The 17,871-nt window shown below is 45.1% G+C and overlaps 1 protein-coding gene across 4 annotated transcripts in view; it reads right to left on the bottom strand.

Annotated features, from left to right (window-relative positions):
* The window catches only part of GFRA1 (GDNF family receptor alpha 1), a 204,158-nt gene that overhangs the window by 22,197 nt on the left and 164,090 nt on the right, over nucleotides 1-17,871 (bottom strand). For all 4 annotated transcript variants that reach the window (XM_055300300.1, XM_055300301.1, XM_055300298.1 and 1 more), the window contains 3 exons: nucleotides 12,137-12,246; nucleotides 9,308-9,442; nucleotides 5,393-5,574 (listed from right to left, as the gene is read on the bottom strand). In XM_055300300.1, coding sequence (XP_055156275.1) covers nucleotides 5,393-5,574; nucleotides 9,308-9,442; nucleotides 12,137-12,246 — 427 coding nt within the window. The remainder of the gene's footprint in view (nucleotides 1-5,392; nucleotides 5,575-9,307; nucleotides 9,443-12,136; nucleotides 12,247-17,871) is intronic.

The raw sequence follows: 17,871 nt of genomic DNA on the forward strand, positions 1-17,871 counted from the left end.
CTACACTGGTGATTTTTAGCAGCAAACAGTCTCACAAAGACTATCCATGGGACTGTGCTCACATCGCTTCCTTGACTGAGAATGCCACATTGCTGGTTCCTTTCCAGAATGCAGCCTTAAAAGTCCCCCTAAGGAGAGGGGAGGAGCCTACCTGAGATCTATCTACAACCTCTGGCTCTTCATATCTCCCCAGAGATAGATATGTTTTCTTTGGCTCATAAGAAACACTGACCCTGGTTGTGGCTCTCACTGTTCACTAGAGCTCTCCGACTGCTCACAGCTCTTCCACAGCCAGCCCGCTAGCCCTGGATCTGAGGGTGTACTTCCCAAGCTACCAGACTTCCTCCTGTCAATCACAGCTCTTGGGGTGGGGGGAGAGGGACGTGAGTACAAAGAGGCAGAGGTAGCAGAACTTTCTCCATGAAGTCAAAGACCTACAAACACCACTATAAGGGGTCCATATTTTAAGCTTCCAGAATTAAGTGGTGTATAATGATGCAAAGTCGGGATTTTTTCCAATACCTACTTACATCTCCCAAAGATATTTACTTTAAATAGGCGACAATACAGTCCATTTGGTTTAAATATCCTGAGCTTTTTCCAGCTAGCAGACCACTCAAGTGCACAGAAGATGAAATAATCGGTAGAACTTTTAATCTTCCTTTGTTTTTCACGTGACCACTTTGTACAAGTCAAAGGGATATGCCAACAATAGCACAGCCTGCGTCATGCTTGTTACTAATATGACTGCCAATTAATCCTGACATGGGAGCTTGGCGGGTTACCCAAAACCTGGTATTTTATCACCTCAGGGGGTTAGCACTTGGGCATTTCTATGACATTTTATACTAATCAATCAACTTTCCTTTTTTAAAGGCAAGCCTTGCATAGGAACTGCAGATGAGTCTCTACGTCCCACACCCAAGGCCACCGATTTCCCCAAAAGAACTGGGTTTGGTTTGTTGATAATTATACTTTGGAGCCGACTTTTGAAAATGTTTATTCTTATTTCTTCCCTTCCAAAGGGGAAATCTATCTCAAATGTTAAGACAGAAACTCAAGTCCCCAAGAGTTTTCTCATATTATTGTATATTTTAAAATATTACAAGAGGGTGCCTCTCAAGGGAAGTGAACTTTAGAGCTGCCAAAGATAGCTGACTTTCTCCAAATCTGTTACCAATGGATCCCAAGCTGGTTTAAGTCAGTTCTATTCTGAGTAATGACACACATGGCTGGGACAAACGCCACTCTAAGATATTTCTAGGACCCCCTGGCAAATGGTAATTTATCTGGAGACAGCTAGGCAGGCAAAAGAAGGACAGATGGGGAGAATGAGTCTCCTGGGAGCCCTACTCCAAAGCGCGAGTCCTAAATCAGTGCCAGGTACCAAGTTCTCGGGGCGAAGGCCCGTCTCTTATCACTCACTCATCTCCCCCCATCCTCTGGCCTCCAATGATTTCAACTGTTGTTAGTATAGGTCATTCTAAAGACATCACCAAGCTGCAAAAAAAAAGTTTTGCTGGCAAACTTTTAATCTTTCCCTTATTCCTTATATCCTGGAATTGCATGAAGAATCCCAACCTAAAGCATGAACTTTGTGTTTTCCCGATTATTTGAATAGCTGCCTTCAGGAAGCAGTAGGTCATATGGCTCTCTTGAAACTAGCTTCTCACTGCTGCCTTTTCTATTCACCCCTCGCCCCCAACACGCTTTCCTGAGGTGTAAATTAAAAATAAAAATTCTATATTTGGAAATAAGTTGTATTTAAGGAATACAAATGATGTTTTGATACATGCATACATGATGAAAAGTTTACCATAATCAAGCTAATTAGCCTACCACCTCTGGTAGTTACCATGTTTGGGGAGGATGGGAGCAGTTAAGATGGGCTAGTATACAATACAGCGCTGCTAGCCGTAGTCATCATATTGTATCCTAGAGCTCTAGATCCCATCCATCCAGGTAACTGACACCTGTGCCCTCTGACCAGTTCCTTTCCATCTCCCCCACTGCCCAGATTCTGGTACCCACCATTCTCCTTGCCTTAAAATTTTCGACATTTTTAGATTCTACATATACGTGAGATCAGGAACCTAGAGGACGTGACACTAAGTGAAATGAGACAGATGCAGAAAGACAAAGCCTGGATAACCTACTTTTCTATTTTTCATTTGTCCTTTCTGTCCATTTCTAATTCAAAGAAAGAGCCCAGATGGGTTCCTCGAAGTCATGGATTATGGCAGAAGTACACTGGCCTTGGAGCAGAAAGCCCAGCCTCTCCAAAGAATTACTGCGTGATTCTGGTTAAGTCACTCACCTTTCCCTGCCTCGGCTGCCTTATTTGTAAAAGGGAAGGATGTCTGCAAGCAAGGCACAACACCACCATCCATCTGCTGTAAAGGGACCCAGCAGCCAACTAACTCGGGATCAAGCATCACATGTGCCATTTTTAAAGTACCGTTCTGGAGGATTCACTCTGCCCCAGCACTGAAGCATGACCCCCATCTAGTCCCCTCAACTCTGGCAGCTTGGCCATCCTCGAGTTTTGTGGAAGCTGAGGCTTGCAGAAGCCATGGTGCTGGTGAGCAGAAGGGCCAGGTGGGAACACAGGCTTGGCTGCAGAGCTCACTCCCTGCCTCGTGTGCAAAACCAGGCTCAAGCAGGTCTTCTCCATAGGGGGAAAGGTGAGGGGTGATAGAACTGTGAAGGGCTCTCCGGAAGTGAAATGCTGTTTGGCTCCAAGTATATGGATTCTGTGTGCGTGTGTCACAGGGAAGAGAATTATGGCTGGGCCCTCCTTCCTCGGTCCCACACTTCCGTTTCCCCCTCCGCTGAGAAGTTAAATAGCAGTCTTGACACAAACATCATGCTTTAATTTTACTTTGCCCCTCTATTTATGAGGCAGACTTCCTATCACTAACACAGGGGAAGGAAAGGCACCGTTTCTTGGGAACAGAGCTCATGTGTCCCCTGACGTTGCCAGGGCAACCTTGCAGCAGCACAGAGCCCTCCTTGCAGGAAGGGGTGGCTGGGCAGATCTGGGTTGGAGGCACGATGCTGTGTGGCCAAGACATGCCTGCGCCACAGGAAGCAGAAGTCCCACTCTGTGATCTGGGGGTGGGGGGGGGTGGGGAAGCAGGGCCTGGGGAGGTGGGGGGAATGCCTTCTTAGGGCTGACACAGTCCTCTCTCATGGAGGAAATTGTATGGAATTTCCAATGATGGCTCTTCTCCTGAAATGTCATCTCTTAATTTGGTTTGACCTTCCAAAAATGTTGACAAGCTGTGTCTTGCCCATTATTTGTAAGTTCACTGAGGAGAGAATTTTTTCTTTTTGAGTGTCTGTCTGATGAAGTTTCCGAAACACAGAAGGAGCTCAATAAACAGGCTAAAGCACCGCTTCTGCAGTCATGCTCTGAGCCCTCAGACATGTGCAGAAACGAACCTCGTTTTGCTGCAGCCAGAGCTTTGCCTCTTCTACAGGTCAGGAACCCTATCTAGCTCACTCTTATCAGTGAATGACAACAGGGTCCTATCCTTCCTCCGGCCACTTGTCTTTCCTGATGCTAGAATCTGAGTGGACCCAGTAAGAAGAGAAGGCTGACCGTAGGAGGAACCAGGATGCTGAGCATCAGCCAGAGATGAAGAACAGATCCCGTTTCTGTGGTGCGATGTCTGGCTCCAGATTGCCTCTCACTGACTGGGGGCCTTTGTGAAAGTCACCCCTCCTCCCAGAGCCTGAGGGCTCTGCTGCAAGATGGAACAGTTAGATGCTGTAATAGTCCCCAAGCCTCCTCCTACTTCTGGCAGTTTTTGCACTGTGCTTTGGATATTGGACATGCTCAGGAAATGCTTCAGAAGCATGAAGAACATCTGGTTGACCTTAGGCTGTGTGGCTCCCCCGCCTTCTCCTCAGTGCTGTGTTGTCTGTGTGTGTGTGTGTGTGTGTGTGTGTGTGTGTATGAGTGTGTCTGAAGGTTTGTGTTTGGGAAGAAGACATAGGAAGATGGGACAGAGACCAGTAGCCAGCTGAATGGCACGTAGGATATCCAAAAAGAAGGGAGACCTTGGGGGAGAAAAGACAGCAATGAAATCAGAAGCAGAAGAACTGCCCCCATGGTTTGTAAGGAACAAAGAGGATTGTGAGTTAAAGAAGGTATTGGCAAAAGAGGTTTCTGGTGAACATCCTGGTGAACCTGATCCTTGGTGGCAGCAGGGTGGGGAGAGAGAAAGGAGAATATACTCCAGTGACAAGTGTGAAGTGACAGCACAGTGTGTGGCACATGTCCCCTTCCCCAGCATGGCATGAAGAAGAAACCATCATGTGGTCACCACTACCCCCCAAACACAGGAAGAACTATGAAAGCAACAGGAGTCTCCTGGATTCCCAGTTCTGTGACTCATAAGCTCCGTAGGCTCCGGCAAAAGCGTTATTTCACCAAGCCCCAGTGTCCTCAAATGCAAGGAGGAGGCTAACAATAATACTATCGCTCTCTCATAGCCGTCAGGAGGATAGCAGCCAACGAGGTAAAGTGTGTGAAAATACTTCACAAACATATAAATATGTAATGTCTTGCTAAGTAGTTGAACACTCGTTACTACGAAATGCTTGTTACTACGGAAAAAAAATCAATAAAAAGGCCGAATAAACACTGCTTTGACTAAAGGCAGGAAACCACTGTTAGCCTGCCATTGTGGTTCTGCCCTTGGAGATCTGGATTAGCCCTAAGGAAGTCTCTTGGCCATTCACACTTGCCTCTATACACGCAAGAGGCTTTGCGAGGTAGCTCCACATGGCTCCTCCTTCTCCAGAAAAGCATTTTCTTCTGCTTCAGGAAAAATGAAGCCATATGGGACTCTACATTGGAGTTAACATCTCAATAGCAACACTGTCTCTGGTTTACCTTCAGACAGAGTTAAATACCCCACGTTAAGTGTAAATGACAGTGATGGTGACCAACCCAAGAGTGCTTTCTAGTTCAATAGGCTGCTGCTTTGTAGAGAATGCAGAATAAGGATAGGTAAATTAAAAACCAACTCAAAAAAAATAAAAAAATAAAAAAAAAACAACTCAACTTGGCCACTCCACAAGCAGAAGGCTTAAAGATTCATCTGCCGAGCCCCCTCACTTTACAGGTGAAGATGCCAAGGCCAGCCCCAGGTACCCTGACCAATGTCATACTCGCAGCAAATAGGAGTCAGTTCCAGAGTTCATCCTTCTCCTCACTCTGAGGCACTTCACAATCTCCATTAATCATGGTTAAAATGCACTTTTAAGATTCAAACCCAACAGCCCTCATCATTAGCCATTTATCTTTAAGTGCACTGAAGGAAACTGGTCTGTGTTGCCCTCATAAGTGAGCTCCAACGGGGAGTTCGGCTGCCGCTCTTACCTGCAAATTTGCACAAGGTGGTAAAACATGAGTGGGGATTTCATTCTCAGACCCTGCTGGCCCCAGGGGCTTGTTCTTAGCCCGGAAGGCTGTGGTGGTGGTAGCAGTGGTGGTCTGAACTGGAAGGGCTGGCTGCCACACTGTCACATCAGAGCCATTGCCAAAGGCTTGAATTGCATTTTCTGCAGTAAAACAGGAGGAAATCCAATTTCAAAGTCAAGCAGCAAATGTAACAGACAGGATACATGAAGCCAGAGAGGCACACTAGAAATTCTGATTACAGTATTGGACTTCCCTGAACAAAACCCATCCATCCATCCACCCTACACATGCTGAGAGCCAGCCATTGGGTCAGGTGCTCAAAAATCAATTCATTCATTAAGCACCGAGATGGACACTTAGGTATGCTCAGAGCGCAACAAATATTGTTCCTATTTATGTACTAGGTGCTGAGCAAGATCCTTGCCCTGAGATATTCATCAGTCAAGCACCTCGAAACCCAGCCTCAAGCCTATTTTGGGGGGTAACAATCACTGTTCCATCTTCCAAGAATATCCTTGTTAAAATTCTATACTAAAGTAAACTAGTTAGTGTTTTTTTTTTTTTTTAAAGTAACATATCCTTAGTTATGATGCAACTTGGTGGCATACAAACTAGTTTGGCAGGCAGTAAAATCAAACAGCAAAAAATGTGACTCACCACCACAGAGCACCTTGCAACATGCTTTGAGCAGCCAGTATGAGCCAGGGACTGCTCAAAGTACAGATGCAACTGGTTTCTTTAAAAGAAAAAAAATTACCCAAATCTCATCAATATATAGTGAAAATTTAAGTAAGATTATTTTTTCCCTTTTTGCTCCCAGTCTTCCAAACAAAATCTGCATAATTAGGTAGGAGCAGCCCTGCTTAAATGAAAAGTTTAAAATGTAAAACTTTAAAAGCTTATTACAATTTCATGGGATTAGATTGTTTTTATGGCAAGAGTAAATTGGTTGTGTGTTGTTCCCCTCCCCAAAATGAATTAAAAACAGTTTTTAATCAGGTCCTCAGAGAATTGGCCTGGCTTTAGGAATTTTTTATTTCATATTCATTGTGTAAGAAATCAAACTCCTCCATTTGAGACCTGAATGTGCAAATTGTTAATATATGATTCTTAGCTGGCATTTTTCGATATACAAGACAGAATAATTTAAGCCTAATCTTCCTCTTAGAAGTGACATTTTGTTCTAAAATTATTATCCTTTAGGTTCAGCAAATTGGAAGCTTGTTTTCTAAAACTTTACATTTTTTAGGCTGTAAGAAACAGCTTCGAATTAATATAAATGCTTTTTATGCTCCTAGCCATGTTACATGGCTTAGCAGGTTGGGGGGGATGCAGAGAAAGAGGTACACGGGGGCCTGGTTTCCTTGAATGACCCAGAACCACCACCATCACTAACCAAAGAACACTCCTTTCTCTTTCTTGTGAAGACAGGTAGATTCAGGAGATCCCTGCCATTTATGGGTCCTACCTTTGTTTTCAGGTGTGTTTGCCTTGCTACTTGGTCATTCGTTTACTCAGTGAGTACTCACTCATTTACTCAAATATCAATGGAACAGGTACTAGATGCCAGACACTGCTCTGTGCTGGACATGCAGCAGTGAACACTGATGACAGAAATGACAGTCAAAAGCCCCTGCCCTCGTGGAGACCCCATGCCAACTGGGGAGACAAGTAAAGTGAAACACAGAATACATTCGGTGATGAGAAATGCTTGAAGAAAATGAAGCAAGGGTGAGTAGAATGGGCAACTGGAGTTCAAATACAGTGGTCCAGGGAGGCGAAGGTGGCAGTAACTGGGACCTTACCTCTGTCTCCAGTTCATTCTTCTCTTTCTTCCCCTCCCCTTGGCCATGTACTTTGGCTTAAAAAGAACTGTGTTTCCTCCAATAACCAGAAATAAGCAATCAGTTAAAGCTGTGTTTGTGATAGAGGCATCCGAGAGAGATCTGGCAGGAGAATTGGCGGGCTACTGCATTTGGGTTGCAATCTACAAGTTTCAATTCCTTCTACTCTATAGAGCCTTTTACAAGAGAGTGAATCTACAGCACTGTGTCTTTGGTGTGCTGTGCCCCTTCTCATCAAAGTGTAAATGGAATGACTATGAATAATTCCGGCTGGCTTTGGTCCCTGCTGAAGACCAAATGTATTTATTTTTTACTGAAAAGTCATTAGCAAAAAAAGATGCCAGACTAGTCTCCCCTTCACCAAAATATTATTAAGCAGGGACACCTTGAATTTCTCCGCAAGGGAGCAGTTTTCCAGCCAGTGTGACTATAATTTTTTCTCACACTGACCTATACTCTCACTGCTTTATCTTCATTAAAACTTTCATTCTGCCAGAAGACTATGCAGGATGTAGAAAAGAAGCATATATACACAATTTCCAGGGTTTTTTTTTTTTTTAAAGGAAAGACCAAACAAGAGATCTGAGGTATAGTTCGGTGGGATGCCCAATGTCTTCAATATCACTTAGGTGGTTTTCAATATCACTTAGGTGTTCAGAAGCTTGTGTTAGTTTTAAGATGATTACAACATTTGGTTACAGCCATACTACTGAAGGACCGAGTAAGCAAATCATTTAGATTTGTCTTTTCAACAAAGGCAGCAATAAAGAGGTTTCAAAATATGTAACACCGAAAAGCTTTTCCATGTACACACCAGTAAGTTATTAGCTAATTCTCTGGTAATCAGTCATTGTATAGAGCAGAGCACCATGGAGAGTTGTCATGGCTCTTAGGGGGGTGGCTGAACCTTCACTCCTAGAAGCTTGCTCCAACATCTCTCACCAGGAAGTCCCACCTGGCCCCAGCGTTTGGCCATATGTTCTCCTCCAATGGGCCCTTTAATATCAGGCATGACACAAAAGCCCCTGCCTGCAAAAGAAGGCACTGGGGCTTCAGATCCATCTCTGGCATGGAGGGTCCAGGCGAATAACAGCTGTTTACTCAACTGTGAAATGGAGATGCTCGTACCTATATCTCCTAGGACCCTTGTGCCGATTACAGTAAATGAGATAATGTATATATTGCACTCCCTATAGAGTGAGTTGAAGGCACCCAATAAATTCATGATGCCTGCCACAAAATGAGAGTGAGGTACTCAAGCATCTTGGCTGGATCATCACCTCAAGTTGTGCACGTCTCAGTGGATAGAAGGAAGACCTGGCACAGGTCTGATGAATGCCCATTGTTCACACCTGTACATTCCTCTCTATCCCTCGCCCTTTGGGAAACATGTTTCCAAATTGCCTGAAGGCAATGCAATAATAACCAATACTATTTTCAAGCAGGGGCTCCCCCGCCGCCCTCCCGCCCCACCGGGTGCTCATCTCTCTCTCCCGAGATAACTGACATCCTGAGGCTCCTGGCTGCATCACCAGCTTATCCCACTCAAGAATTGTGGCTTCTCCTCTGAGCCAACCCTGAACATCCAGGGGGCTATTGATGTTAATGTTCTAATTTTTCTCAGAGAGCCCTTGGAGGCTTACCCCTGTCTAATTTGTCTGAGCTTCTCACGCTGTATATTGCGCCCAGGTTTTAAGAACCTTTGGAACAGACTTTGCACTGGTTGCCAAGATCAAAATTTGATCTGTGGGTAATAGTGTTCTATCTGACATAATGTACCCTCCGTTGTTTGAATCTCTTGCTCTCTTAGGCCTTTGGATTCACGGACTTGGCAGCACCCACTTGCTCTGTTCCCTGCTGCACTGCGTAGTGTGGCCAAGAGATGCTGGATTCACCACCAGCGAGCAGGGAAAAAGCAACAGAGAGAGAAAGAGAGAAGAGGCAGACACAAGAAACATGGAGGTACAGCTTGAACACAGAGAGGAGAGCATGTCTGTGTGTTTGCTTCCTTTTTCTTTTTAAAACTCACTAAGACAAGTATTGTCCTTGAAGAAATTCAAAAATTTCAAGCATTCTTCTAGATCGTTCCCACTGTTGCTGCAGTCACACCACGGGGCCACGCTGAGGCTACTGGAGTCTATGTAGTTGGGGGTCATGACTGTACCTAAAAAAGTAAAAACAAGGCATCTTGTTCTTATATGACAGTACAGACTTTTCTATAGCCTAAAAAGAAACAAACGCTCCTCTGATGGTGGATGCGCCACGGGTAATTACAAACACTGTGTTTGCTGAGTGGGAAATTATGTTAAACAGTTCATTTTCTTGGCAATTTATCTTGAGCACAAAAAATAATTTACACATTTACTTTAAAAATTATAACAGAACTCCTTGAGCTGCACTTAGGGTATTTTTTTTTCCTGCACAAATGGTATGGATGTTACAGAGTAGGAGAGAATTAACTTAGAATGCATGAGTTGCCAAATCCCTTGCATTTTCTTGAAAATGTCATTAATCTTCATAAATAGATAGAACTGGTTTTACATATTTTAAAAATACTTTTAGGACTTTGTATCCACTTCCCTCAGAAGCAAATGGCTCCTTCAAAGTAACACAGGGAAGCTTAGAAGCTATCCTTTGGGTTACCCCACATCCGGAACATATATAACGAGGCCTCTGCTCACCAGACTCTCAACTGATTTAAATAAAGTCTTCCAAGTTGCGAAGGAATTGGAAATAAACAGTGGAAATTCTCTATGCTGATGGCTTTTAGAGTATTGTCTCAGTAGTCCTCAAAAGTCCTCAAAGAATTACTGGGTGGTCTTTCTTGCCTACATCTTCCTATATTCATGGTTTTTCTGATGAGCTCTGTGCTGGTGTAAATAAACAATGCATTTATACTTAATACAACTCAAATGTCTTCTCCTGGGTGGCTCACACCAGGCGATGCCTATTCATGCCAAGAAGCCTTCTGTTTTTCTGTATTTTATGGACCTAAGAAGTAATAGGCGGTCAGTGAGCCATAGGATATATTTGGTTCATAAACAGAAAGAAAAATTCTTTGTAAGCTCTTCTGGGTCAAGGACATATCTTTTTTGCCCTACATTCCTTACCAGTTTGAGTACATTATCTCCCATTATACCTCGGGATGGGAACTTTGACCCACAGCAGACAGTGAGCACCTAACTTTGGAGGAGAAAGGAAAAGACATCCAAAACCCTAAGCCAAGAGGTTAAAATGTATCTACTAGGCAGCTACTGAATGCTGGGCACCATGATGGATCCCTGACATATGGAAGAAGGAGGCACAGGCTTTGTCCTGAAAGACACTAGAACCCAATGACCAGTGTGAAGGGGAAGATCCAGACCCAAGAGGAAAATAAATTTTGGTCTGTAAAATGCATTGCTTCAACCATTTCATTCCATTACGTGATGAGTGTTTCATCATCCTAGGCATGTGATGGTTTGCCAAGCCAGAAATCCCTGGCAGCACTCTGCCTTGGCCACTCATGGAGGATTTAATGAGCACATATGCCTGGAAGGATATGGACTAAGGTGTTAATAGTATTTACGTCTGGGTGTAGAGTTGTAGAGCCTTCCTACTGTCTCCTTTGGGTTTTTCTGTATTTTTTTTTAACTTTTTATAATGAGCATGGCTTAATTATTTCCATTGTTCCTGTAATTCCACAGTTGATAAGTAACCCCTACTAGAGACCAACTTAAGAAAGCAAAGAGTGAATGCAAACTTGGAATACTGACTCAAGGAAGATACACCCATTGGGATATATCCACAAAAATGGTACACAATACTGGTAAAGGATTTTGCTCAAGAGACCTTTCAACCACGGGGATGAGTGTACCGGGCCCTGTAATATCCCTGCATTATGTGCCATAGTTAACTTTCCTGAAAGCTTCTTGCTGAAGACACTCTAGTGACAAAATGATTTAGTCTGTGCTGTCATTCTTGGTGGGAAGTTCTTTCTGCCTGGTGACTTGTGCGATTGTGGCAGGAACACACACCCTGGCTGAGCCATCCACTACTGACAAGGGTGATTTCCCTCAGCCCTCCACAGCCTTCACTACATGTTTGTCCTCACACGTCAATCGTGACAGAGCCCCGCCACCGAGGCTTCTTCAGGCCCTGGGACCTGGAACACCTGCCTTTCTTCCCGCCTGCCCCTTTTATCCATGGACACAGATCTGCCTCTTTTGACTCTCCTAACTCATTGGCACCCTGGCAACTGCACTGTTGCTTCAGACGTAGAGAACCTGGTTCTTCTAAAGCCTCAGCTCTTGAGAGGCAATAACATTGTTTCTGCTATGTCTGTTCTCAGGGAAAAATTTTAGGCTAAATCACCCCCTGCACACCAGGATCTGAATTACCAAGAAAATTAATGGTGAGAAGGACTCCGGTGGTTAGAGGTTTTATTTCCATTTCTGGGGAACAGCCTTTTTTTATTTCCCCAGATGGAATGACTTCCAAGTTCCTTAATTCAATGAGCTCGGGTTGACTTGCTACCCTCTCTCACAATCATGCTTCTTTCCTACTGTTGTTCTGTGTGGTCAGATCTCCACCCGGGATGCTTCCCAGGTGCTCATGCTTCTGGTCTGCCTGTGATACTGTGATACTACTACTGTGATCCTCCTCTTCCTGCCTCTGCCTCCGCACATCCATGATCCTTGTGTTCCACCCCCCCCCTTTTTTTTAACAGGGGAGTCCTACAGGGCTTAACATCAAAACTCCAGCACAGAGGGTTCCTGGGGGATTTTTTTCCTTTCACAGATAGTGGCAGGCTACAATGGAAAAAGGTCTGTATTTGTAAACCAGATTTCTCTCCCGTCCCGCTTCTCTCCAATCTTACCAATAAGCCCTGAGTAGGCGAGGAGGCAGTCAGCATAGTTTTCCTTTAGACAGCTGCTGGCAGACCTTGACTCAGGTTGGCAGTTGGTAAAAAAATCCGCAAGGCGAGATCTGCAACGGGAAGAAAGGGCAGGTGGTGTGCGTTCAAATACCCTAAACTTCTGGACAAATGGCAACTTTTCTTTGTTCCTTTGTTGATAGGCCTTTTTCCACACCAGAAAATATAGGAAGTATGAACTCTTAGGATGTTAGCATCGTCTCTTATACAACCCACCCCCCACTACTGTCCCCTCCCTCCCGCAGCCCTGGCCCACCTGTGTGTCTACTTATTTGCAGAGAAGTCTTCAGAGCCTATAACTGTAGAAATCGAGATGCTTTGAAGTTTCCATTCAATATTTATTTCTGACAGACTTATTTGCATCCTTAGGAAATATGCTTCTCTCCACACTCACCAGAGATCCACACTGGGAAAATATTTACTTTATACAGAAACATGTCCCTGGCATCAAAATAGGATCCTACAGCCCATCTGCTCCCGTAATTCCTGCTGGCTTTAAAAATACGTGAATTTGTCTTGTAAGTTATCTCTCATTCACCAGCCCAGGGGACAGAGATTGATTCCAGCCAAGTGACACTGAGAAGGAGCTCCCTCTCCAGAACCGAGGGGAAAGGCAGGAGGGACAGGTGATGCTCACGCTCACTCTGGGCACCGTTTCACCTTATGACCAGGCCTTCCGTTGGAGGTAGTGCTTGGAGGCGCTGATCAGCTGCTGACTCTGTCAGCACTTTGGGGACCAGCCCTGGGGGCAAGGCAGTCCACCAGGAAGCCCTGAGTGGTGGTGAAACTGCAGACACCCAGAGGTGGAGAGGGGCCGCAGCCACGCCAGGCTGGGGAGGAAGAGGGCTCTTTGTGGCCAACTGGCTGTTTTTCAATCTGAAGAGGATATTGTTGGAGAAATCCTGAATGAGAGCGGGGCCACCTCTGAGGTCATCTCAGCAGACAACAGCTCTGCTTCTGAGTGAAGAACACAATGGACTTCAAGAGAATTTAAATTATCCAGCAATTATGGCAGACAATGGACAGTTGTCTCAGCCCTTTTCTCTTCAGCTTACCCAAATTGGCAGCCTGTTTTTACTTCCTTCCACCCAAGAAAATGTGTTTACTTAGCATGCTTTAGGTTACGAGCTTGCTTGTGTGGTGGGGCAGAGCAAGGTAGCGTGTATGGAGATCACAGAGGTTTGTAAAAGGCCTGCAGGAAGCCCATTATGTGTCCCTTTACTACAATTGTAACTCGAAGGGAGCTAAAAGGCTTGATGAAATCTTCCGAGTTCACAGCACACTGCAAATGCTGCAGGGTGTTTGTGAGGGACTGGTCTCTCTCTCCTTGAACCCTTTTAACCAGGGGTATCTGAGCCTCCCTCTCTGTGCCAATCTGGACACCCTTATGTGTGTGCATCACTGTCCGTCCCCAGGGCAGATGCTGGAGCTCGGCTTTATTTTCTTCGCACGGCACCTGACAGTCCTCAGAGAGGTCCCTTCCTACCGCTTCCCAAGCAGGGCCATGTGGCTTGGCAAATCCTCCAAATGAGACTCGTGCATGTGCCTCTCTGTGCGCCTGGATCTCCCACAGCCTAAGCCTAGTCGGTGTTTTCTGACTCTAATTGAACATACTGAAGGGCATAAAACCTGGCCATTTTCTGTAGCCTGGTTAGAGGATTTATGTTTCCAAGGAAATCCCTAAAGGTGGCTCAGGCTTACTCAACTGGCTCCAATGGCAGCGGAGCTTGGAACAAGTGTTAATTTCAGAAGAATTTTCCCGGTCATGAAAGTTAATGATCTAGTGCTGTTGGGCTTCTAACTTTGCAAAGGCCAACTGTGGTCCAGGCAGCTGGGTTCCAGTTCTGCACACAACCTGAGCAGCTCTCCGACCTGGCAGCCCTGCACTCCCAGCCTGTCCCCCGGAGATGGACAAAAGGTCGCTTTGTCTCCAAGTCCCTGTTTCTTGTAGTCTCTCAAGCAGGCTATTAACTGAACGGCACTGTGGTGCGGATTACTATCCTTCAGTGCGAGGCTAATGCCACCAGACTCATTTTGCTTAACAACCTCAGAATTGACTCACAATTGGACTTTGGAATGAAAGGCTAATTGAGTCAGTCTGCTGCAGAGAGTATAATCCTGATTGGGAGGATAAAACCAGAAACACTGCTCTGAGCAGAACTCCAGACAGGCTGGTTTGCAAGAGAAGATTGTCAGCTCAGATCCCGGTCCTAAGATGCACACAGCCAGTGGACACAAAGAGTTTCGAAATAATGCTGAGCACATGGGGCATTGCCAAAACACTAACATTTGCATGTTTGTTTTTCCACATTTGACTCACCTCCCACTGACATTTCTACTTGGAGACAGGACAGTAACTTCAGAGCACTCACATTTTACAGATCGAAAAAGTGAAGTAGGACGAAGTTTACAGAGTGTGTGCTGGAACCAGCTCATTACCAGCTGCCTCGTCCATTTTCAGGGACTTTGCAAGTTGGTTAACATCATCGCGGTGACTTGAAAGTAACCTTGGTGAGAGTATTCATAGCAAGATGATCAGGTAACAGGACAAATTAGGGCTTGGTGTTGTTCTTGGATAACCAGCTGTGTTACTAGGTCTGGGCATAACCCCATTTAGGGGCCAGGATGATGTATTCAATCCTACTGATAAAACACAAGTCATGGCTTGGGAGTGAAGTCCCAGCCTTTCCAGTCTGGCTTCCTCTCCATACCCAGGCACCTTTGGATCAAATTAAATGGTGAAGGACCGTTTAATCTTTCAGGCTTTAGGACCTCCCAAAGAAAAGAATAATCAGTCCTTAAACACCCCTTCCTTCCTAACATCTTCTCTTAAGGGACATGGTCTTCTGAAATCTCTAATTAAAGCAACATATTCAAATGGTCACATGTATCCAGAATAAAGCAGCTGAATCCTTGTGGGTTCCATAGTTCCATGGTCTGAATGATGTGTCAAGTGCCTGAGATGCAATGATAAATTCCCTGTCTCTGAACTCAAATAACGCATGGAGAGAAACAAGGAAAAAGTTTATCATAATACTGTGGCTAGTTCTTGATAAAATGCAGAAAGGCTGCTAATAAAAATGATCGCTAACCTGAATGAAGTATCTTGACTTTATATTTTTTTCCTGACAACTCTTAATAAGGTAGAGATGATTATTTTCTTACCTGAAGTTCATAAAGGAGGAAATCACAGCTTAACAAGTTAAGACTAGAGTAAAATAGTGAATAGTAGGAGCAGGATGTGACACCACACATTCTGATGCTGTAACTTAAGCTTTTAACCCTCCATGGCTACAGATGTTCATTTCAAAGAGGCCACGATTTGGGGACTGAGAATCACAGGATGGCTCGGGTCTGTCAGGCAAACCCTGTGGAGGGGGTATCCCAGGGAAGCATGAGGATTTTATCTACATGCTCGCAGAACTCCCAGGGTAACGATAATGGAATGTCTGTATATGCCAGAGACTGATTTAAGGGCTTGATGAGTATGCACACTTAAGTTGTTTCTAGCTAATTCATTATGCAAAACACATTTAATTCTCACATCAATCCTTAGTAGGTGTTAACTATCAGCCCCATTTTGCAGATGAGGAAGCTGAGGCAAAGACAGTTTATTTAAGTGAATTCCCTCCAGTTTGCAGAGCTCCCTGGTGGAGCTGGAGCACGACCACGCTCAATCTGACTCCAGAGCTGGAAATCATTTGCAACCGCTACACTTAACACATGCATCACCCAGAAAATTGTTGGTTGTTCACTGGGGATGGCCGAGCCACAGGATGAAAATGGTGAGTGACGGGTGATGATGCTGGCAAGGATGTGAAGAGCCTTGAATGACCTAAGAGTTTGGATCTTATCCTACAAAGCATGGGAACCACTGAAAGTTTTTAAACAGATAAATAACATGATCAGATTTGCATATTAGGAAGACTTTTGAGTCTCTCAGTTGTCCGGCAAAGATTTGCTGGAGACCTACCCTGTGCCCTCACTGGTCTAGCAGCAATGGGGAGGCAGGACACTGGCCAGTGGCGGGAGAGACAGACACTTAGGAGACTGCAGCCAGTGGGGAGCAACTGGGGAGATGTGAAGGCCTAAAGGAATGGAAGAAAGGAGGATGCACGGAGAGGCAGGTTTCACTAGGAATAGAAGTCAAGACTATAGAAAGGAGGAGCAAAATCAAGGCGCAGACAGCTCAGCACATGGTGGTGCTGGGGGTAGGGGGGGGAACACAGGGGAGGACAGGACAGGCCTACAAGGAAGATGTGCTGTGCTCAATTCATCCACACCGTGGGATGCAAATGTCTTGCAGGTGGTTCCAGCCTAAGATCTTCACCTGTCCCGTTGCCAACCACAGCCCGAGCACCTGCTACCCAACCCCGCTGCCGCCCCCAGCATCCCAGGACAGCCTTGCTGCACATACTTCCCCTGCCCACCCTGGATTAAGAGTCGTGTTGTAACCTGTTTCACTGGCTCCCCTGCCTGGGCTGCACTGATCCAAACACAAAAGCTTAAATGTCCAGTGTGGGATTAACAAAGGAATTCCACAATTGGATTTCTTCTGGAGACATGAAATCTCCATGACTACAAGCAGTGATGAACCTGATTGTTTTTCTCTGAGTAAATGAAAAGGAAATGAATAGGCGCTAATGTAGAAATGTATCTCCCTCTGAAAGAAAATCCTCACCCTGAGAAAGGAGGAAGACACCGGTAAATGCCAAGTTAGCCTCAGGAAATCTGCTAAAGAGAAAACAGTGGTTTCTGCAGAAAATATCATATAAAAGGGAGCATGCTGCTAACTGGAAATAGAAAAATGATTATAACGATAAAATCCAGGAGAGAGTCTTCTCAAACAGCAGATGGTCTTTTGACAGTGGGGGAAAATCATTTACCTACATTTTCTGAAGCATTTTTAGGAAAACAGTGTTATGGCAAATGGTTAAAAAAAAAAAACCAACATATGAGTAATGCCCAGTTTAACTCATCCTGGATCGTCTTATTCTTTTAATTTTTTTTTTTTTTTTTCCCCAGGCTGAATCCCATCCTTGGACACAAGCCGTGTGGTTGGTGCAACTGAGGTCTGGACTAGGAATTGTGAGGTCTTGAATGAGGTCCAAGCTCTGGCACAGGCTACCCAGAACTCCCACAGATGTTGCCTAACCACTTAGCTCTCGGATTTCCCTTCCACTTCAGCAACACAATCTATGGGACACTTGAAGATACTTGGGAAAAAAAAAGAACACTTGTTTTCAAAACGTTATTGTTGTTCTCACCCGTTTTGCCATTACTTAGTGTCTAGGCGTTGGGTTTCCTCTGAGCACAGGGACTCAGGCTTTTCTAGGGAAGCCTCTCATCTCACACATAAGAGAGCTAAAGGCCAAAAAGGTTAAGCTCCTGCTCTGAGTCACACAGTGGGTGGTGGCAGGTGGCAGGTGGAAGCCCTGCAAGGGGAAAAGGCAGGGGGTGCTGGACTTTAAGCTTCCAGGGATATCATTTAAGTCATTGAGTGCAGAACTGTTCCCCCCGCCTCCCCCCATTGGCCCAGAACTGCTCGTCAGAGCCTCCTCCCTAATGATGTTTCCCTGATTATATGGCCTCCATGGGCTCTAGGAATGGCATGTGGGGGAACAGCAGGGATCAAGGATGCAGACAAAATGCTTCATCTGAGGGCAGTGAGTCTACCC

Source organism: Nyctereutes procyonoides, unplaced genomic scaffold (genome assembly GCF_905146905.1).
Source record: "Nyctereutes procyonoides isolate TBG_1078 unplaced genomic scaffold, NYPRO_anot_genome, whole genome shotgun sequence".
In the NCBI taxonomy this organism is placed as follows: Eukaryota; Metazoa; Chordata; class Mammalia; order Carnivora; family Canidae; genus Nyctereutes; species Nyctereutes procyonoides.